We start from the raw sequence: 21,634 nt of genomic DNA, 5'->3' as shown, positions 1-21,634 counted from the left end.
TCCTCTTCCTTTGTTTTTAATTTTTTTTCTCTGTTGCCGTGTTCGTATTTATTTTCTAGTATTTTTTAGTGATTTGCCTATCTAGCGCTTCCTTAGTAATTTACTTTCGCGAACTTCCCCACCGATTTACTTTCCGGAACTTCCCAACCGAATTACTTTCCGGAACTTCCCTACCGATTTACTTTCCGGAACTTCCCTACCGATTTACTTTCCAGAACTTCCCTACCGATTTACTTTCCGGAACTTCCTTACCAATTTACTTTCCGGAACTTCCCTACCAATTTACTTCTCGGAACTTTCCTACCAATTTACTTCTCGGAACTTCCCTACCAATTTACTTTCCGGAACTTCCCAACCAATTTACTTCCTGGAACTTCCCTACCAATTTACTTCCCGGAACTTCCCTGGCGATTTTTTTCTTTCTAGTAGTTCCTTAGTGATGTACTTTTCCTTTAAAAATCTCTCTCTCTCTCTCTCTCTCTCTCTCTCTCTCTCTCTCTCTCTCTCTCTCTCTCTCTCTCTCTGTAGTACGTAGCGATTATTTATTTCCTCGGCAATTTGTTTTCCTTCTTAATACTTTCCTGGATACATTTTCTCCCACTGCCTTTAGCGATATAATTTTCCAATATGTTAGCAACATATTTGGCTTCTAGTTTCATTTTTTAACGACTTTTACGACGTTATATCATACTGTTTTTGTTATTTGTCATTTTTACACGTCTTCCTAAGTGATTTAACTTGCATAGTTCACCTTATTTTCAGCCACGATCTTTGTCTTCATTAGTAAATTTTTCTTATTTACTTTGCATAGTACACTTTTATTTCCTTAACTCATTTTGCTGCGGTTGGTACCCTTTGGTATTATCTTCAAGCTCACGCGTGAAGATTTTGTTAAACTGAAAAAAATCCAACCAGTAAGAGGCTTCATTAGCTATCTGGATTAAGCCTTCCTCACCCACTGGTGCTCCGTGGGATTTTATTTAAGCTGTCACAGGCGATTTTATTCAATAAAGGGAGATACTGGCAATATTAGGGTTAGTATTTTTGATATCTGTAACTCTTTATTAGTTAGTTGTAGTGCTTATTACATCTTATTGTCTATTTATCTATCTATCTATTGCCAGACGCCTCAATCCCGCAAAGGTTGGCCACAAACATATCGCCTCCATATCGCCCTGTCCCCCGCCATTTCACTGCCCTACCCCCAGCTCACTCCCCCATCTCTCAAATGCCTCTCCACTCAATCACTCCATTTCATCCTCGGCCTCCCCTTCCCTCCTTATTATAATGTGTATTATCTCTCTACCACCCCTTCCTTTGATATTTATTTTTCACTTTACGTCATTATTGGCTATGCCTTTCTGATATCGACGTGTATTGCATCAGTAACGTACATGCAACCTAGCCCCTTCACCCCGATAACATCATTCATTCATTGCCGAAAGAGCTAATACGGTGGTGGAAATTAAACATATGATGGTGGCGTTGGTGATGGTATTGGTTTGGTGTGGTGTAGGTACAGGGTGAAGGCAGGTTAGTCCATAGATTGCACACCGTAACTCTAATGTTTTGCGAGAACGGCACACTCGGCAGTACCCGTGTTAATCCTGCATCATTTTCTACTACCTGTAACCCTTTTCACGATTCATATTTTTTCTGTGTCCACTGATCGCATTGTTCACCAGAAGTATCGCTAAACAGTCAAAATTAGCGTTCATCACCAGCAGGCTCAACCGTCCCTGCATCACACGAGAATAAAATACATAGAATATTGACCATCGTGTATAGTGAGGCGGTGCAGGTGTGGGGAAGCCTGGTGTTGTTGACAGGACTGTGTGGGTGTTGACAGGGGCGGTAAGAAATTTGCAGCAGTAGGGGAAAACAGTTCTTGCCCACGAACCAAACTTTAATTCTGTAAGACAGTCAGTATGGTGCAGTCTCTGTCTGTCTGTCTGTCTGTCTGTCTGTCTCTCTCTCTCTCTCTCTCTCTCTCTCTCTCTCTCTCTCACTTTAAGCAATGAATTCATTTAAAAAGTTTCCACCTGGCGTTGTCAAGCTTTTGTTTGGGCGTGGGGCTGTGAATACACTTCCCCCCACGTGTATGCAACACAGAATGGCCCAGCAACGTCCTCTACACTCGCCCCCAGTGTATATGTATTGTCTTGGACAGAGGTACAGTACGCTGGAGTGTCCTGCTTGCTGTGCGATGCTGTATTGTATATTTTATATGTTTTGATTCAGCCCCTTCCGTCGAGAGAGAGAGAGTGTGTGTGTGTGTACAGGTTCTCTTTGCCTCACCTGTGAAGAACCCTTCCGTAGTTAAGAAATTGTGCGTATAAAGGAGAAAAGAAAAAGAAGTCACACATTAGAGAGAATGGAGGAGGAAAGAGGAATAACACGGAAATTGAGAATGTAGGGAAAGACGAAAAGTAGGCCAGGGGATGAATGAGAAGAAGATGGGAAGCAGTATGGAGGAAAGAAAAATGAGGGAATTTGAAGGAACAGTGAATGCGAGAAGGGTACAGTAAAGAAGAATAAATAAAGAAAGAATGCAGGAACTAGTGAGACAAACGAGAAAGCAGTAATAAGAAGGGGAGAAGAAAAATTAGGGTAATGTAGGGAACAGTGAATGGAAGAAGAGGAGGGAAGTGATATTGGGGATGTATTGAAGAGATGAGAGGGACAAAACAGAAAATGGAGAGAGAGAGAGAGAGAGAGAGAGAGAGAGAGAGAGAGAGAGAGAGAGAGAGAGAGAGAGAGAGAGAGACCCACTCCCGCCTCTTACGTAGTCTCACTGTTGTATATACGTACCTTTTTCTTAAAGCATGGAAGAAGGAACCAAAGGCCAGGAGCCCACAAAATGCTTCTTCGAAGAAAAAACAAAAATTAACAGAGAACCTAATTCAAGATCCGTTCATTTCGAGATGCCTGGACACTGCGTTTGAAAGACTGGAGATCATAGGCAAGAGGAAATACAGACAGAGGGAGACAGTTCCGGAGGTGACCTGTTGAATACACAAAGAACTTGGATTAACGGTTAACTCTTGCATTAGCGAGTTGGACAGAAAAGGGATGAGAGTTTGTTGCTAGACCGGTGCTACGCGCCCACCGTAGTGGTAGAGGGATGCAAGCAGACAGTTCAGCGGAGCAGTGATCATTAAAGTAGCGATAGAAAAGAGATAAAGATGCAACAGTGCGGCAGGAGACAGAGGTTGAAGGGAGCCAGTAAGAGGAAGAGAGTTAATGAGATGAAAAGTCTTTGACTCCACCTTGTTTTTTGACTCCACCTACTGTTTTTTTTTTTTAATGCAAGAAAGAAGGAACCAAAGGCTAAGAGCCCACAAACCGTTCCTTCCAAGAAAAAAAAATACAAAAGAGCCAAATTCAAGATCCGTTCATTTCGAGATGCTTGGACACTGCGTTTGAAAGACCGGAGATCGTAGGAAGTAGGAAATACAGACAGAGGGAGAGAGTTCCAGAGTTGACCTGTTGCATAAATGGAGGACTGGGAGTAACGGTTATCTCTTTCATTAGAGAGTTGGACAGAAAAGGGATGAGAGTTTGTTGTTAGACGGGTGCTACGCGCCCATCATAGAGGTGGACGAATGCATGCAGACAGTTCAGAGGAACAGTGACCATTGAAGTAGCGATAGAAGAGATAATGATGCAACAGTGCAGCGAAGAGGCAGAGGTTGAAGGGAGCTAGTAAAAGGAGGAGAGTTAATGAGACAAAAAGTCTTGAATTCCACCCTATTGAGAAGAGCTGTATGTGGGGAGCCTCCCCACACATAAGAGTTGTACTCAACACAGGGGCGAATAAAACCCGTGTATAAAGTCAACAACTGTGCAGGGGTAAAGAAGGTACGGAGTCGGCGTAGCACACCTAATCTCTTGGAAGCAGATTTTACGAGAGATGTAATATGATTTTTCCAAGATAAGTCCCGTGTAAATGAAACCCCAAGCATGTTCAAGGATGATTCAGGATTGAGCTGGATATTATTAAACATTAATGAGTACTCCTGTGGAAGATTTTGTCGGGTTGATAGGTGTAAGAAATGAGTCTTCGATGCATTAAAAACAACAAGATTATTTTTACCCCAGTCAGAGATATGAGCCAAGTCAGACATTAGGTGTGCCTACGCCTCATCCCTTGTTGAAGTAACTTCTGAGATGGACGTTGCGAGAACCGAATGGAAAGGTGAAGGGTGGAATCATCAGCGTACAGTATTAGTGGATAGGGTTAGATGTACAGCTTAGAAGGTCACTGATGAATAAAAGGAAGATTTGGTGATAGGACAGAGCCCTGAGGAACACCACTGTTGCTAGATCTAGGAGATGTATGTTAGTCTCTTCTTACCTGGAGAGGGTGCAAGTGTTTTATCTTCCCAGTAAATAGCTTTCCGAATGTGGGTATAAATCATCAAAACATTTATGTTAAATATTCACTAATACTCAGTATAGCAGTTTGGTAAATACTAACACTTTAACTTCTTCATTGCAGTGAGTCTGTTTGGTGTGGGGACAAGTGCTGGTTGAGTGGTAGGAGAAATTTGTTCGTAAAGCCGCATGATCGATTTCATGTTAGGGATTGGAACAGTTCGTTGAAAAGTTGCATTTAAACAAACTGAAACTGGACACAGAACCCACCGACATTTTGTTAAGGAAAAAGCTAAAACCATCACATCGGTCCTGAATGAGACATCGTAGCAAGTATTCAGTATGGACGGAAGGTGTTAGCACCTGAGTAGTGAAGATTGTACGGTGTTGGTGAATGGACTAGGATATTTTTGCTGAGAATCGGACGCTAAAAAATACTCCAAATAACGTCTTTATGTACTTTATTTTCGCTACTCCCAGCAGATTTTATTCGAATTAGGAGATACTTTCAAACTGGAGGAATTAGACACACCCTCAATTAACCCCTTTAATTAACCCCCTCTTTAGAAAACTGTCTAATAACATAAAAATGGCTTCATCGTAGTGAAAGGATTTCGATTTTTCTCATGAGAGGGAATGGATTACTTTATGTAGGTCATGTGTGGGGATATATATAGCTCATGCAATGTTTTCCTCTGGTGCTGGAGAGGGCTGCCTTCATGTGGTGGCACTGATATAACCGAGCGGCTCAACTTCTTGGTTTCGTAAACGTCCTTCATCTACTTTCCTATCCCCCCAGAAGAGGATGGTGGACTGAAGGAGGGGGACAACTTCAGCCTGCAGTCCATTGAGTTCACATTTCAATTGACCCTGGGGCTACAACAGCAGCAGCAGCAACGTCAATAACTACAACAACAACAACAACAACAACAACAACAGCAAATAATAATAATAATAATAATAATAAACTCTTTTTGCCATTTCGTGACCGATTTTATTGAGCTTGAGCTTTGAATAATCTTTTGAACTCTCGGTGTTGCATGTAGCCTTTCAGAACATCTTCACTACGTTCTTCAGAGATGAGTAACTCGGGTATGTAGTGTTTGTATTGTATATGTTATATGTATTGTATTGTAATAATTGTATTAATATATAAGTGAGTTCACGACCGTCCCATCTCCTGCAATATTTTTTTTTATATATTATTATCGCTGGCTGTGCAAAACAAACCTTTCTATTACCCCTGCTGACGTCAAAAGGTTATATTTAGCTCAGAGAAATCCACGGCACACACGAGGTTACAGGGAGCTGGGTTGACGCCTTCACTCCCGTCACTGGTTTTGGCGTTTATTCTGGCCGTTACTTGGCGACTTAGCCCAGAAGAGGTTATGTGAGCTGGATGGGTTAAATAACACCTTCAATAACACCACTGCTGGGGTGTTGGCCTAAGTTGGATGGGTTAAATAACACCTTCAATAACACCACTGCTGGGGTGTTGGCCTATGTTGGATGGGTTAAATAACACCTTCAGTAACACCACTGCTGGGGTGTTGGCCTAAGTTGGATGGGTTAAATAACACCTTCAATAACACCACTGCTGGGGTGTTGGCCTAAGTTGGATGGGTTAAATAACACCTTCAATAACACCACTGCTGGGGTGTTGGCCTAAGTTGGATGGGTTAAATAACACCTTCAATAACACCACTGCTGGGGTGTTGGCCTAAGTTGGATGGGTTAAATAACACCTTCAATAACACCACTGCTGGGGTGTTGGCCTAAGTTGGATGGGTTAAATAACACCTTCAATAACACCACTGCTGGGGTGTTGGCCTAAGTTGGATGGGTTAAATAACACCTTCAATAACACCACTGCTGGGGTGTTGGCCTAAGTTGGATGGGTTAAATAACACCTTCAATAACACCACTGCTGGGGTGTTGGCCTAAGTTGGATAAAAGAGTCTGGTAGCAGCAAGGACAGACAAAAATTCATCGTAGTGAAAAGATTAATTAACGAAAGTATTAATATTTTTTTTTATGCATTAGTAAACTTTTGTTTTCCAGATGAATTTATTCAGCTTAGGAGAGAATTCGTCAACTGGAAAGGATATGTTCTTCACGTACTGCCCTCCGCCTATCGGCTTATAATCCCAGAGATCTTAATTTGAACCCTAGGTTTCTCCTCTTAATTAACTTCAGAAAATGCCTAGTTCTCTTCATTATACTGAACCTGGGCTCACGGTAAGATATAGAAACCGGAAAATTTATCAGTGCATAATCCATCGAGTCTCAGGGTTGCTGCAGGTGGGGTGTTGCTGGAAAGGTACGTAGTGTAACGCCCTACGCCTATGGGCTCATTGTCACTTGAAGTCCGAACTCTGGGATTCTTCTAGAAAATGCCTACATGGTTCCGTCAAGTCTACTGGACATGGACTCTCAGTGGAATGTGTACATTCTCTCTCTCTTTCTCTCTCTCTCTCTCTCTCTCTCATATATATATATATATATATATATATATATATATATATATATATATATATGGAGCCTCTATGGTATAGTCGTAAAGTGTACGTTTTCGTACACTGAAGAACGAGGGTTCGCGCCCCGCCAGGGTAATAAACTTTGGGAGCGTTCTTCTGGCCACGTACTGCATTGGCGGACATTAGGGGTGCTGTGGTTGAACCAGTGTCGCATACTATAAAGTATGCTTGCACCCAGTCGGCTTGCATGGGCCAATTACACTTGGTTCACAGACTACACACACATCAAAGCCACTCCAGCACTACAATACACTTACAAGCACTTCTCACCCTACATACAATCTCTACCAGACAGCCTAAGCCACTTGGTAGAGATACATTGGATGTATCGTCCCCGCTTCGGTTGGGATACTCCGGTCCTGCAGTGGACACTCAAACGGCTGATGATATATATATATATATATATATATATATATATATATATATATATATATATATATATAGAGTGTGTGTGTGTAATATATATGTGTATATACATTGTATATAATGTATATATCTGTATGTTGATACTAAGGCGTTGTGAATATAAGATTAAGGTAATGTGTAGTGTTCAGAATAAATAACCTCCATGTGGTGTTAAGTGTTCCGTGCCAAGTGGAATACGGTGCTTAATCCATTGACAACTGATTGTTTATTAGTACAGTCAGGGAAAGTTCTGTGTTACCCACTGTTCGGAGCACTGATGGCGACGAATAGTCACGAAGAAGCAGCCAGACTACACATGTCTTGTAACTGTGAGTGGGAGGGAGTGTTGCCAGGGATGGGAGGGTTTGGAGAGTTGCTCACGTCACAGTATCAATAGCCAATGATAATGCGTCCGACGTACTCTCAAAGTGCAAAAGCGATATGTTGTTTGTATAGTATCACACTGTCCTCTGTGTCTACATTAATGCATATTATATAATTCATGTTTACTGTCAAAGGTATGCTTCTTTGCCTTCGTTTTGTAATCCTCGATAGGAGTGATAGTTACAGAAACTGATCTTATGATTAGGTCTTCCCATGTCATTCTATTTAAAGGAAAACGAAGTCTGTCAATCGCTCATATAGATTTTTTTTCTTTTCATTACACACTACCCTAGACTCTAAGTTCGAGATGAATGGTTACCAGCATAACACTGGAAATGTTTGCAGGCGGCTGTTTATAGTGGGATGGCAAAGGATAAATAATTAAACAAGAATTTATATATATATATATATATATATATATATATATATATATATATATATATATATGCACATAGTGGCTTTGTTTTCAACACAAAATATATCGTTACGAATATATCCTGGGGAAATGTCTCATGTTAAAGTCGAGAGGGAATGAAAACATTCAAACCTCTGTCCGAACCCAGCAAACTTCCATAACTTTGCTGACAACACTAACTCAACAGACATCTACGTAATATTTTAAAATATAATGCTAGCATCATATTTTCATCTACCCTAACTAAATTAAACACACCGTCCAAGTCATACATTGCAGACTTACATGTGATTCTCAACCTATCACCAAACCCTTCTCTGCCCCCAATCCCCTGCCTCCCCCTCCTATGCACTCACAGTTACCAGACACATGAGGTCTGGCTGCCGCTTCACGTACAGCTGTCCCACACCAGTGCTCCGAGAGGTGGGTAATGCGGACCTCTCCCGGACTGTACAAATTCAGATCAGAGGATTTCAGCAGCATTAGGAGACCCCTTGCCTCCCCCCCCATACACACACAACTCCTCATGTTTCCAAGCCTCTGTTTTAACCCGTGTTTTTGACCCTGACTCGTTCTAAAGGGGTTGATAACAGGAGAGAGAGAGAGAGAGAGAGAGAGAGAGAGAGAGAGAGAGAGAGGTTCACGCAAGCAACTCAGAGAAAACTAACGATAAATAAGAGAAAGTCAGGATAGGCTGGATCGACGCGAGGAAGATCAGGCGGAGAAAGTTCCGGGAAAGCAAGGTTGTTTTCGACTGGCCCGGAAGGCAAGGCGAACCATCTGCATGTGAATGCCGCTGTGTGTGTGTGTGTGTGTGTGTGTGTGTGTGTGTGTGTGTGTGTGTGTGTGTGTGTGTGTGTGTGTGCTCTTTTCTAGTTTGTATATGTGCGTTTGGTTGCGTGCGTGTGTGCGGTTGCATGTGGCGTCCCGCAGAGACACGGGGCTCAAGTAACGGCACTGGAATTTCCCTGCAGTTTCTTCTAAATGGAGACAGAGTGGCTTGATGCCAACACTTCACTTTCCTCCTTCACAACAGGCCCACGCCCAAGGTGAATTTGACTGTATCTCTACCACGAAACGTGAATGGCATCTTTCCAAAGTTGAATAAAATCATCTGAAAGTATTACTACTACTACTGCTACTACTACTATTATTATTATAATTATTATTATTATCATTATTATTATTATTATTATTATTATTATTAGTAGTAGTAGTAGTAGTAGTAGTAGTGGTGGTGGTGGTGGTGGTGGTGGTAGTGGTGGTGGTAGCTCCAGGTTGATCTGAAACATGAACCCAGTGGACTGCAGGCTGAAGCTTCTCTCCTGCAGCACACCATCCTCCTTTCAGGGGACAGGGAGGTAATTGAGGGACGATTGTATACCAGGGCAGTGAAAGCCACCTGGTTATAGTCGGCGCCACCACATGAAGGCGTCCCACTCCAACACCAACTAAATTGTGAAAGAACAGAATACAAAATACGTCATCAGACTGAGGTGGTTAACCCCTGTACTACGATAGTTATAACCCGTTGCTGAATCAGATAATATGGCAGTGATAAGGACAGAATAAGAAAAAGGGTGTTCATTCTGAGGTGGATTAAGTGCATAGCGTATTGTATGCTTAACTAACTTCGTAATATTTATGTAAGCCAAATATCATAAAGAATATTGTCTTAAAAATGTTCAAACGTTTATAATGGAGAAAAATAATATTCCTTAATTTATAACTTTATTGTCATTGTGATCCCTTTTTTGCTAGTTCTCTAATTGAAGAGTTAATTGAAATTCTCAGTCCTTCAAAAATGCAGCAGGCAAGCTTTAGATCGGTCTTCCTCAGTCTCGTTCCATCTCCCTATGACTTAGTACTGTAAACGCAGTGTAATTAAACACCTTAAAATTTATGGAACTTAATTCTGATTTTCAAGTATCTCTTGGAAAGCACAGCCTTTTCCAGGTGTTCAGCTTTATTATTATTATTATTATTGTTAAAGGGGAAAAAGAAGTGTGTGGCATTTGTGTTCTTAGTATAATAGGAAAAGTATATGGAAGGATACTTATTGACAGAGTTAGGGAGATAACAGAAGAATTAAAGTAGTTGGAAAAGAATGGGGAGGTTTTAGGAAGGGAAGAAGTTGTGTGGATCAGATATTCATCTTTAGGTCTTCAGTGGAAAAGTTTCTAGAGAAAGGAAAGAAGTTGTATGCAGCCTTCATGCGTTTGGAGAAAGCATATGACGGAGGATAGACACGGAATTTGGAAAATATAAAAGAATATATGGAGTAAATAGGAAGCTGTTGTTTGCCGTGAAGAGTATGTATGGGGGCGCTAAGGCTGGAGTGCATGTGGATGGTGAACTGAGTGAATTGAAACAGAGGTGTATCATGTCTTCATGGTCGTTCAGTCTGCATGTGGATGGGGCTATAAAAGATAATGCAAGGTAGGGAAGTGGATGTTGGCGTGTCCCTGATGAGAGAGGGCAACATTTGGAAACTTCCTCTTTTATTGTTTGCAGATGATACTGTATTATTAAGTGAAGACACAGTGGAACTGCAAGGCTTGGTGAATGAGTTTGGGTGAGTGTTTAAGAAACGGAATCTAAAGGTGAATGTAGGGAAGAGTACAGTTGTGGTCTTCGAGAAAAATGAAATCACTGAGTGCACAATGAGGTTGCAAGATGAGGAGATAGAAAGTGTGAGTGCATTTACGTACTTGGGTAATGTGGTGAGTATGGATGGAAATTTAGAGGATAAAGTGCTTGAAAGTGTACAAGTGGGAGATCCAGTGTTTCAAACGCAGTGTGTCCAGGCATCTCGAAATGAACGGATCTTGAATTTGGCTCTCTTTTGTATTGGTTTTGTTTTTTTGGTGCAGAAGATTCCGGTGTTGCTGTTTGCTGATGATACAGTATTGTTGAGTGAAGATGAATGGGAGTTGCAAGGTTTGGTGAATGAATGTGGGACTGTGCAAAAAGAGGAATCTGAAAGTTAATGTAAACAAGATTCTGGTGTTTGAGAGGAATGAAGTCAGAATGCACAGTGATGTTGGATGGTGAGGATGTGGAGAATGTGAGTGCATTCAAGTACTTGGGTAGTGAGATGGGTAAGGATGGAAGTTTTGGGGATGAAGTCCTTGAAAGGGTACAGCAGGGAAGGAAGGTTGTTGGTTCACTGAAAGCAGTGATGAGAAATAGGGAGGTGAGTATGGAAGTTAAGAAGTCACTGCATGATAGTATTATGATCCCTACCCTGACGTATGGAAGCGAGGCGTGGACCTTGCTGGAGGGGAACAAATCAAGAGTGAGAGTAGTGGAAATGAGTTACCTGAGAGGAGCATGTGGAGTGACATGGAGGGACAAGTTGACGAATGAAGAAGTGAAAGAACGTTGTGGGGTGGATGTGGATGTGATTGAGAAGATTAGGAGACATACACTGAGGTGGTTTGGACATGTAGGGATAATGGAGAATGAAAGATTGACTAAGAGGGTGTATGTAGGTGAAGTGGAGGGAGGGAGAGGGAGGCGGAGACCGAGGATGAGGTGAAGGGATGGAGTTGAGAGGCATATGAGGGAGGGGGGAGTGAGTTGGGGAAAGGGCAGTCAAATGGTGGGTGACAGAGCGACTTGGAGGCGTTTTATCTCCGGCCACCCTTTGCGGGATTAGGACGTCGGGCTGTAGATAGACAAATAAAAAACGGCTCGAAAAAGATTGAACTGAATGTATTCTCGCCAGATATCAAAGGCTTTATGGCACTAATTCAAAGCAAAGACATATGACTAACAGTGGAATAGAAACAGGGAAGGAGATGTAGAAGTGGCTTTAGCATAGAAGTGGCTTTAGCATAGAAGCGGTTTTAGCATAGATGTGGTCTTAGCATAGATGTGGTCTTAGCATAGATGTGGTCTTAGCATAGATGTGGTCTTAGCATAGATGTGGTCTTAGCATAGAAGTGGCCATGGCGTTGAAATGGCCATGGCATTGAAATGGTCTTGGCATTGAAGTGGTCTTGGCGTTGAAGTGGCCTTGGTGTTGAAGTGACTTTGGCGTTGAAATGGTCTTGGTGTTGTAGTGGTCTTGGCGTTGAAGTGGTCTTGGCGTTGAAAGGGTCTTGGCGTTGAAGTGATCTTGGCATTGAAGTGGCCTTAGTGTTGAAGTGGTCTTGGCGTTGAAGTGGTCTTGGCAATGAAGTGGCCATGGCATTGAAGTGGTCTTGGCAATGAAGTGGCCTTGGTGTTGAAGTGATCTTGGCATTGAAGTGTTCTTGGCATTGAAGTGGTCTTGGCATTGAAGTGGTCTTGGCATTGAAGTGGTCTTGGCATTGAAGTGGTCTTGGCAATGAAGTGGGCTTGGCACTGAAGTGGGCTTGGCATTGAAGTGGCCTTGGCGTTGAAGTGGCTTGATTGGTGAGTTTGCTGAAGGCCTGACCCAGGAAGGGAAGAAGCGTCAGCGTCAGTGGGAGATCCTTATACTTTTAGATAGGAGATAGAAAATAAAGGTCTGGAGCAACACGGAAATATCAGGAGGAGAGGTAGGGCAGAAAAGATGTCAGTAAGGAGAGAAAGATTGCTCTTACAACATGTAGAGGAAGTATTCCCCTTCCCGTCCCCAAGGGGAATTGAAAAAGGTGTAATGCAAGATTCTGACCTTGATGTGAAAAGTAAATGTATATCAAATTTACATGCGATACATGGAAATACAGGTTTTGAAAGACAAGAAAGTTGCGAAATAAGTGCCCCATATGTTACGAGTGATTTAAATATAAAATTACACTTGCAGACAGACGTATCGCTCAACTGAAGACTCGAGTAAATGCGGAACACGACATAATATTCTGGAACGATTCCTTGGCTGCTAAGATTGCATCGTTGGTTTTTCAAGATCATAGCTCTTCCTTGCTATTAATCGGAAGGAATTACATATTTCCATGTCCATTGTATATGTAAAAAAAAAAAAAAAACAGCCGAGAACATTAATGTTTGTATACTATAAATCAGTCAGTAGCCGAGCACATTATAATTTTCACTTATTAGTCACTCTTAAATATTATAATAGTCGAGCACATTTTTATTTGCACTGTATTCACCTGTAAATCTTCATTAGCAGAACACAGTTACGTTACTATATATATTCACTTGTAAATCTTTCAGTAGTTGAGCCCATTAATATTCATCTACTGACTTGTAATTCTTTCTCTCTCTCATCTTTCAGGTGGACCCAAAAGTACGTGGTGTTGGACTGCAGCACGGAGATGGCCAAGAGTCTTATCATTGGCCATGTAAGGGACGTGCATATGGGTCGACGCAACTACCACTACCTTATGTCCGGCCTTGTGAGTACCACCACCTACCCTTTCTCACAGTCCTATTCCCGCATCAATCCAAATCCACCTGTCACGGGGTTTGTAAAATAAAAGCTTAATATTATTTAATTGATCATAATGTTCAATAAAATTGACGAGCAGGGACAATGATTGTCTTGCTAAATCAAGCAGTGATTACTTTATACCGGCTTGCTTCGCCGATTTTCTGAGAACGAGAATTTATAAACTTTCTCAACAGTACACAGCAGAGACTAATTACTCACAAATACTGATTATTAGTACTGTTAGCCTCTGGAGAAAGTTACTTCACCCCTGACAATAAATAACTAATACTGATAATAGTATCAGGTTCTTGCTGATGCTTAACTCCTAGGAGGCACAACGGATTTCAAGCTTAATACAACAAGACTGGCCTAAGTACCAGTTATGAATAGCAAAACGTTTATGCAAGCTAGGAGCTATATGGAAAATAAGCTTAATTGTGGAGAAATGAAACAAGAGTTTACATTACATTAAGCTCAAGAAAAAGAACTGTTAAATTTATTGATTACAAAAATAAATTTAACGTTACACTTCAAATGAATTCAAATAAAGAGATCGTACTCACTCACTCACTCGAGCTAAATTCTTACGCCTAGGAAAAAAAACACCTTAATTAAACTCTTAAGACTAGGAAAACGAAAAGAAATACTGGTCAATGAATGCTGTGTATCACCCAAAGCTGGAGAACTAAGGGTGGGAGCTTGGAGAAACTGTAGTCTAGTAGAGCCTGGGCTGACTTCTCACTTGTTGGAGCACAGATCCTTCCTCCGTCAAAGCAAATACTGGACTGACTATTCAAACGATGCGTGTGGTAGAACGCACAGGTTACCGGAAGTAGGCGTGGCTAACGGTTGAGGCAAGCAGGGGTGAACAATAAAGAAACAATAGTATCGCTCAGTAGAGCATTTAGTGACGTGCATTAGATCGGTCACTTTTGAAACAGTGACGAATGTTTTGAAAAGTATACCACCGAAGTTCGAGAGAGAAACGGTTAACTGAGCGATACACAGTGAGTTTTCCACTAATAGTTCATGGATTCTCACAAAAGGATAATGTTGCGAATTTGATTCATGACATTACGCCCCATGAAAATCAAATCTTTCTTCAGAAAGAAAGATTTCAGTATACATACATATAAATCCTAACTCAGTCACACAAGATTCACTCTGTGGTGTGTGTGCTATCCTGCTACAGGAGAAAGTCGCGGTCGCCAGTGAGCGAAAAAACCTCGTATTTACGTTAATAGAAGCAAGCTTGAGGGAAAAACTCCGTGACGACGGTGAAAATCCTGTACTCGGGTCAAACTGAGCGAAAAGTTGCTACATTTACACTGACAACTAATTGTTGTGTAGCGTGGTGTATGTAATACACGGTGTAGGTGTGACAGTTGTAGTGTAACTGTACCTACGTGTAAAATGACACAGTAAATAATAATATGGCGACGACGAAGGCAGAGGAGAAGAGGTGGCAGCGTGCGGCAGACGATCAGCTGGCTCGCGCAGCAAAACTGCTACACCCATTGCTGTACCTGCAAAACCAATTAAGGTGGAGCATCAAAAGTGTCAATTAGACAAAATTCTTATTATGTTACAATTACTCTCTCTGCCTAGCTATTAGTACATGCTACGAAAAGTACGCTCTAGCTGAAAAATACAAGTGACAGCCTAAGCTTCGTACATTCGAGGTCGCCATTAATTATAGCACACGATTAGTGTCGGCAAGTTGAGAATCCTTGTGCAAACTCGGGTCTTCCATAGCCTCGAACTGCACACGGGTCCTCAACCTGTACCTTAACCTACAGTACTTATATTAATACCGGGGAGCTGAGAATCCTTGTGCAAACTCGGGTCTTCCATAGCCTCAAGTCGCCTCTGCGGAGTTCTCTCTCGAACTTCCCCCTTAACCTACAGTATTTATATTAGTATCGGGGAGCTGAGAATCCTTGTGCAAACTCGGGTCTTCCATAGCCTCAAGTCGCCTCTGCAGAGTTCTCTCTCGAACTTTCCCCTTAACCTTCGGTACATAATATGTATGTACAGGCCCTGGACATAATGTGTCCTGTGGGGCCAATGGGCGAGACGTCAGGTCTGCACCCACTTCACCACTACCCTGTCTCTCAACTGACTCAGAGATTACAGGTGTGGTTACGAACGACACAGGAAGGACATGTCCCTGATTAGTGGTGTTACTTTGACACACACTACAGGAACGGACAAAACTATCTATGTCTCGTCCCATCCCTGGCCAGAAAAAGTCAGCTCGGATACAGCCCTGGGTCTTCCTTTTGCCCATGTGACCTCCTGAGGCTGAACAATGACCCAATTGCAACACTGCTAGGCGGTACTTGACGGGAACGACAAACTGCAGTCGAACCTCGCCCTCGGGTGTTCGTGACTCATGGTAGAGCCGTCCTTGTTTGCAAAGGAACTTGGCTCGACCTCCCCGTGAATACTTAATCACTCGACCCTTTTGTTTGTTCCGCACGGCAGCAAGTGTCGGGTCAGAATGTTGTTCTTGTACAACAAGTTGACTATACATCAGATCTTGCAGCGATTCAATGATCACTGGGGTGACACAGTCTGGAGTCTCAGCCATGGCTCGTGTTACCGCAGCATCTGAAGTCTGAGTAGCGTCATCATCGGAGCAACTATGCTTGACTCCGTGAATGTTGCCTACAATTAGGTCAAATAAAGGTTCTGGCATGACAACTGCGAGTGTCGTACCAGTATAAAATGGAGATGCCACCTGGATACATGCCTCAGGGAACAATCTCAATGATCCATCAATAAGGTTTGCATGGATTTGTCGACCTGTACACTGCTCAGGCCGAACTAAACTCTGCTTGACAGAGCAACCTGAGGAACCATTATCTCTCAGGACCTTCACAGGAATGTCTCCCACAAACCCTGGCTAAACAAGGAAGGTACTGTCACCTGTGGGAGGGCCTGTGGAGGAAGCAGCTAGCCACTCATGAGGCTGCTGAATTGATGCAGCAAACATTGTGCCTTGAGAATTATATTGGGAAGATGGAACATTGGCCATCTGTGGAGGGGGGTTCACTGTCACTGTGGGACTAGTGAACTGTGGGGAAGTACCCATACTGGTAGGGACGTGACCACCGTGCTGCTGCTGAGGAATGAAGGCTGCGTTCGCTTCCTGCCTCTTTTGAGCTGGTGGTGAAAAAGTTTGTCCCAACGGTCAGTTGCGTGGCTGATACTGCTGCTGGTTAGGGTACTTGTTGTACCTCTTCCACTCAGGTTTCTGAGTGTTTTGCCCCTGGTCCTTCCACTGCGGTTTTGGACCTTGGCCATTATTCTGAGAATGGCCTTTTTGCTGGGGTTCAAGCTGAAACGGTTTCCCAGATTTATCAGGTTTTCTGTTCCAGGTGTTTTGCTTACGAGTTTGATACCCGTATGCAGTAAAGAATGCGTCAGCCTTTTCTGCCATTTGGCTGGCATCTTTCACCTGGCAGATCTTAAGCTGTGCTATGAGCTCAGCAGGCCACGACCTCTCTAGCTGTGTACGCAACATAAGGTCAGTTATCCCCTCATGAGTGGAAGGAGTTTCATCTTTCTCCATCCACTCATTTAAATATGCAGTGAGACGATCGAGGAGCTGAACAGCTGTCTCCTTGTCTTGGAGACGAGCTCGCATGAACTGAACTTTGGCGTCGTCTACTGTGAGACCATACGCCTTAGTGAGTGCAGCTTTCATCATCTCATACGTGAGATTGTCTCCACGAATTCTGTGGAGAATATCGAGGGCAGGGCCCTCAAATAAACTAAGAAATTGGATCTGCTTAGCTGCCTCATCCAGTTGATACATGTCTGCCATGACCTCAAAACGAGCTATGTACGGCTCGATTCGCTCGCTTTCCTTGTATGAAGGAAGCTTGATGCGTGGGGTCGCCAGGACATGTGTAGGAAGAGCGCTAGTGGAGCTTGGACCAACTGCACCGGATGTGTCTGAAGCCAAGGAATCTCGCTTGAGCTTCATCATTTCATATTCGTGTTTTTCATGTGCTTCTCGCTCGGCACGTTCGTGCTCTCATTCTCTCTCGCATTCTTGTAACTCGTATTGACGTTCTCTCTCTCGTTCCTCACGCTGTTCTCGCTGATGTTCTAAGTTGAGTTCGCGCTGTTTTTGCTCGTGTTCGCACTGTTGTCGCTCTTTTTCTAACTCGAGCTCACATTGTTTCTGCTCGTGTTCGCGCTGTTCTCGCTCGTATTCGCACTCCTTTTCGCGTTCCTCACGCTGTTCTCGCTTGTATTCGCACTGAATCTTACGCTCTTCACGGGCATCATTCTCCCGCTGCTACTTCTGATTATGCCATGAAAGTATATACTCTCTAATTTCGGTTGGGTCCGAAAGACCCATTTCTTTGGCTTCCTGTAAAAATACAGGGGTAGCCATGGCGCTAATTTATTAAGCAAACGAAACTGAGTACTGACTGCTTCGCAACGAATGCTAATGACACAAGTAAAGAGTACAGACACAAGCTAGTGGTGACCAGTCTTATCTAGTTAACTGGAAAAGAATAAAGCAAAAAAGCCAATAACTGAGAAGACTCAATAATTAACACAATGGGTACGGTGGTTACCCAGGAGCGAATAAAATCGTCTGGCGTTACCAAAAATAAAGTACTAAATAGAGTTAAGTACTCTATGGATTAATAAAACAAAAATTCACTTGCTAAATTAACGGTAAACACCAGTAAACTTGTGCCTATAAACTTTAATTATAAATACCTAAATATGAACGAGTGAGCACTATCCCGTGAATAGCTTTAGAGCTAGGAGCTAATATCCTGGCGAGGTCGCCAGTTGTCACGGGGTTTTTAAAATAAAAGCTTAATATTATTTAATTGATAATAATGTTCAATAATATTGACGAGCAGGGACAATGATTGTCTTGCTAAATTAAGCAGTGATTACTTTATACCGGCTTGCTTCGCTAATTTTCTGAGAACGAGAATTTATAAACTTTCTCAACAGTACACAGCAGAGACTAATTACTCACAAATGCTGATTATTAGTACTGTTAGCCTCTGGAGAAAGTTACTTCACCCCTGACAATAAATAACTAATACTAATAATAGTATCAGGTTCTTGCTGATGCTTAACTCCTAGGAGGGACAATGGATTTTAAGCTTAATACAACAAGACTGGCCTAAGTACCAGTTATGACTAGCAAAACGTTTATGCAAGCTAGGAGCTATATGGAAAATAAGCTTAATTGTGGAGAAATGAAACAAGAGTTTACATTACATTAAGCTGAAGAAAAAGAACTGTTAAATTTATTGATTACAAAAATAAATTTAACGTTACACTTCAAATGAATTCAAATAAAGAGATCGTACTCACTCACTCGAGCTAAATTCTTACGCCTAGGAAAAAAACACCTTAATTAAACTCTTAAGGCTAGGAGAACGAAAAGAAATACTGGTCAATGAATGCTGTGTATCACCCAAAGCTGGAGAACTAAGAGTGGGAGCTTGGGGAAACTGTAGTCTGGTAGAGCCTGGGCTGACTTCTCACTTGTTGGAGCACAGATCCTTCCTCCGTCAAAGCAAACACTGGACTGACTATTCAAACGATGCGTGTGGTAGAACGCACAGGCCACCGGAAGTAGGCATGGCTAACGGTTGAGGCAAGCAGGGGTGAACAATAAAGAAACAATAGTATCGCTCAGTAGAGCACTTAGTGACGTGCATTAGATCGGTCACTTTTGAAACAGTGACGAATGTTTTGAAAAGTATACCACCGAAGTTCGAGAGAGAAACGGTTAACTGAGCGATACACAGTGAGTTTTCCACTAATAGTTCATGGATTCTCACAAAAGGATAATGTCGCGAATTTGATTCGTGACACCACCCTTCTCACAATCTAACTCCCACCCACCACCCATCCTCACATTCCTACCCTCCACACCTCACATTTCCGTTTATTCTTATATACAATCCGTCATGAATACGCTTGTTTTTTGACCACCTTAGCTCCTCCTTTCTCATCTAGTATTTCTCTTAGTTTGTTTACCCCTTGTCCCTCTTCAGCAGTGTGACTGGGGACCTGGATATAGCGTTGACCTTGCGGTTGCGCGGTCAAGGAGAAAATTTACACCAGTCTCCTTACCTTTTTATTTGCATTTACGACGCCACCCTCACCACTGCAGCTTCCCTATATCTTCCCCCTCTTCTCTTTTCTCGTTCTCCTTAATGACTCTTGTGCACTGGATAGGCATAAATTTATCTGTTTATCTATTGACTCCTCTTTCATCGTTCCCTTATCATTTATCACCTTACACTTATTTTAGTCTTCCTTTCACCCCGTATCTCATGGTGTCTCATCATGACTCGTGTTATCTTTTTTGTTTTACTTCTCATTAACTCTCCATTATTTCTCTCTTCCCACATTCACCATTTCTGTTTGACTTCTCGTTCTTTTTCTTCATTTCTCTCTCTACTTTCACCTTTCCTGTTTTACTTCCCCTGTATTATTCCTTCATAATTCCTTCATAATTTCTCTCCACTTCACCGGTTACTCCGGACCTCCATCCCTCATGATGTATCACTTCACTGGCCTCAGTACTAACAAGGCATATGGGCCTGATGGGGTCCCTCCTGTTGTTCTCAAGAACTGTGCTTCTGTGCTTACACCCTGCCTAGGCAAACTCTTTCGCCTTTGTCTGTCAACTTGTACCTTTCCTTCTTGCTGGAAGTTTGCTCTCATTCAGCCAGTCCCAAAGAAGGGTGACCACTCCCAACCTTCCAACTATCGTCCAATTGCTTTAACGTCCTGTATTTCAAAAGTTTTCGAGTCAATTCTTAATAGAAAAATTTTAAGGCATCTTTCCTATCACAACCTTCTTTCCGATCGTCAGTATGGGTTCCGTCAGGGACGCTCCACTGGCGATCTTCTCACCTACCTTTCAGACTCCTGGTCATCCTCCTTTCGGGACTTTGGCGAAAGCTTTGCCATTGCACTTGACATCTCAAAGGCTTTCGATCGAGTCTGGCATAAATCTTTGATTTCCAAGCTGCCCTCCTGCGGTTTCTGTCCTTCTGTCTGTACCTTCGTCGCTAGCTTCCTTTCTGGTCGTTCTGTAGCCGCTGTTGTGGGCGGCCGTCGTTCTTCTCCTGGATCTGTCAACAGTGGTGTTCCTCAGGGCTCTGTCCTATCACCAACTCTCTTCCTTTTGTTCATCAATGATCTAAGCTGTACATCTAACCCTATCCACTCATACGCTGATGACTCCACCCTTCACCTTTCCATTCGGTTCCCGCAACGCCCATCTCAACAGTTACTTCAACAAACAAGGGATGAGGCTATGGCACACCTGGTGTCTGACTTGGCTCGTATCGCTGACTGGGGTAAAAATAATATGGTTGCCTTTAATGCATCTAAGACTCGGTTCTTGCACCTATCAACCCGACAAGGTCTTCCACAGGTATACCCATTAATGTTTAATAATATTCAGCTTGATCCTGCATCATCCTTGAGCATGCTTGGGGTTTCATTTACTCGGGACTTATCTTGGAAAGATCATATTACATCCCTTGTAAAATCTGCTTCCAAGAGATTGGGTGTGCAGAGCCGACTCCGCTCTTTCTTTGCCCCTGCACAATTGTTGACTCTATACAGAGGTTTTATCCGCCCCTGTGTGGAGTGCAACTCTTATGTGTGGGGAGGCTCCCCACATACAGCTCTTCTCAATGGGGTGGAGTCAAAGGCTTTTCGTCTCATTAACTCTCCTCCTCTTACTGACTCCCTTCAACCTCTGTCTCTTCGCCGCACTGTTGTATCTTTATCTCTTTTCTATCGCTACTTTAATGGTCACTGCTCCTCTGAGCTGTCTGCTTGCATTCCACCACCTCTACGACGGGCGCGTAGCACCCGTCTGGCAGCAAACTCTCATCCCTTTTCTGTCCAACTCTCTAATGCAAGAGTTAACCGTTACTCCCAGTCTTTCATTTATGCAACAGGTCAGCTCTGGAACTGTCTCCCTCTGTCTGTATTTCCTGCTGCCTATGATCTCCAGTCTTTCAAACGCAGTGTGTCCAGGCATCTCAAAATGATCGGATCTTGAATTTGGCTCTCTATTGTATTTTGTTTTTCTCTTGGAGGGAACTGTTACTGCGGGCCATGGCCTTTGGTTCC

The 21,634-nt window shown here is 42.7% G+C and overlaps 1 protein-coding gene across 1 annotated transcript in view; it reads left to right on the top strand.

Moving 5' to 3' along the window:
* The window catches only part of LOC145414462 (glutamate receptor 1-like), a 654,998-nt gene that overhangs the window by 170,038 nt on the left and 463,326 nt on the right, over positions 1-21,634 (top strand). The window contains exon 5 of the mRNA XM_080284028.1: positions 13,325-13,445. Within this exon, the coding sequence (XP_080140154.1) occupies positions 13,325-13,445 (121 nt within the window). The remainder of the gene's footprint in view (positions 1-13,324; positions 13,446-21,634) is intronic.

The sequence above is a fragment of the Coenobita brevimanus genome, chromosome 1, assembly GCF_032717465.1.
Source record: "Coenobita brevimanus isolate Jiangsu-jjx chromosome 1, ASM3271746v2, whole genome shotgun sequence".
NCBI classification, from domain to species: domain Eukaryota; kingdom Metazoa; phylum Arthropoda; class Malacostraca; order Decapoda; family Coenobitidae; genus Coenobita; species Coenobita brevimanus.
Note: the sequence above shows the minus strand (reverse complement) of the source record. Positions and strands in the feature narration are given on the sequence as shown.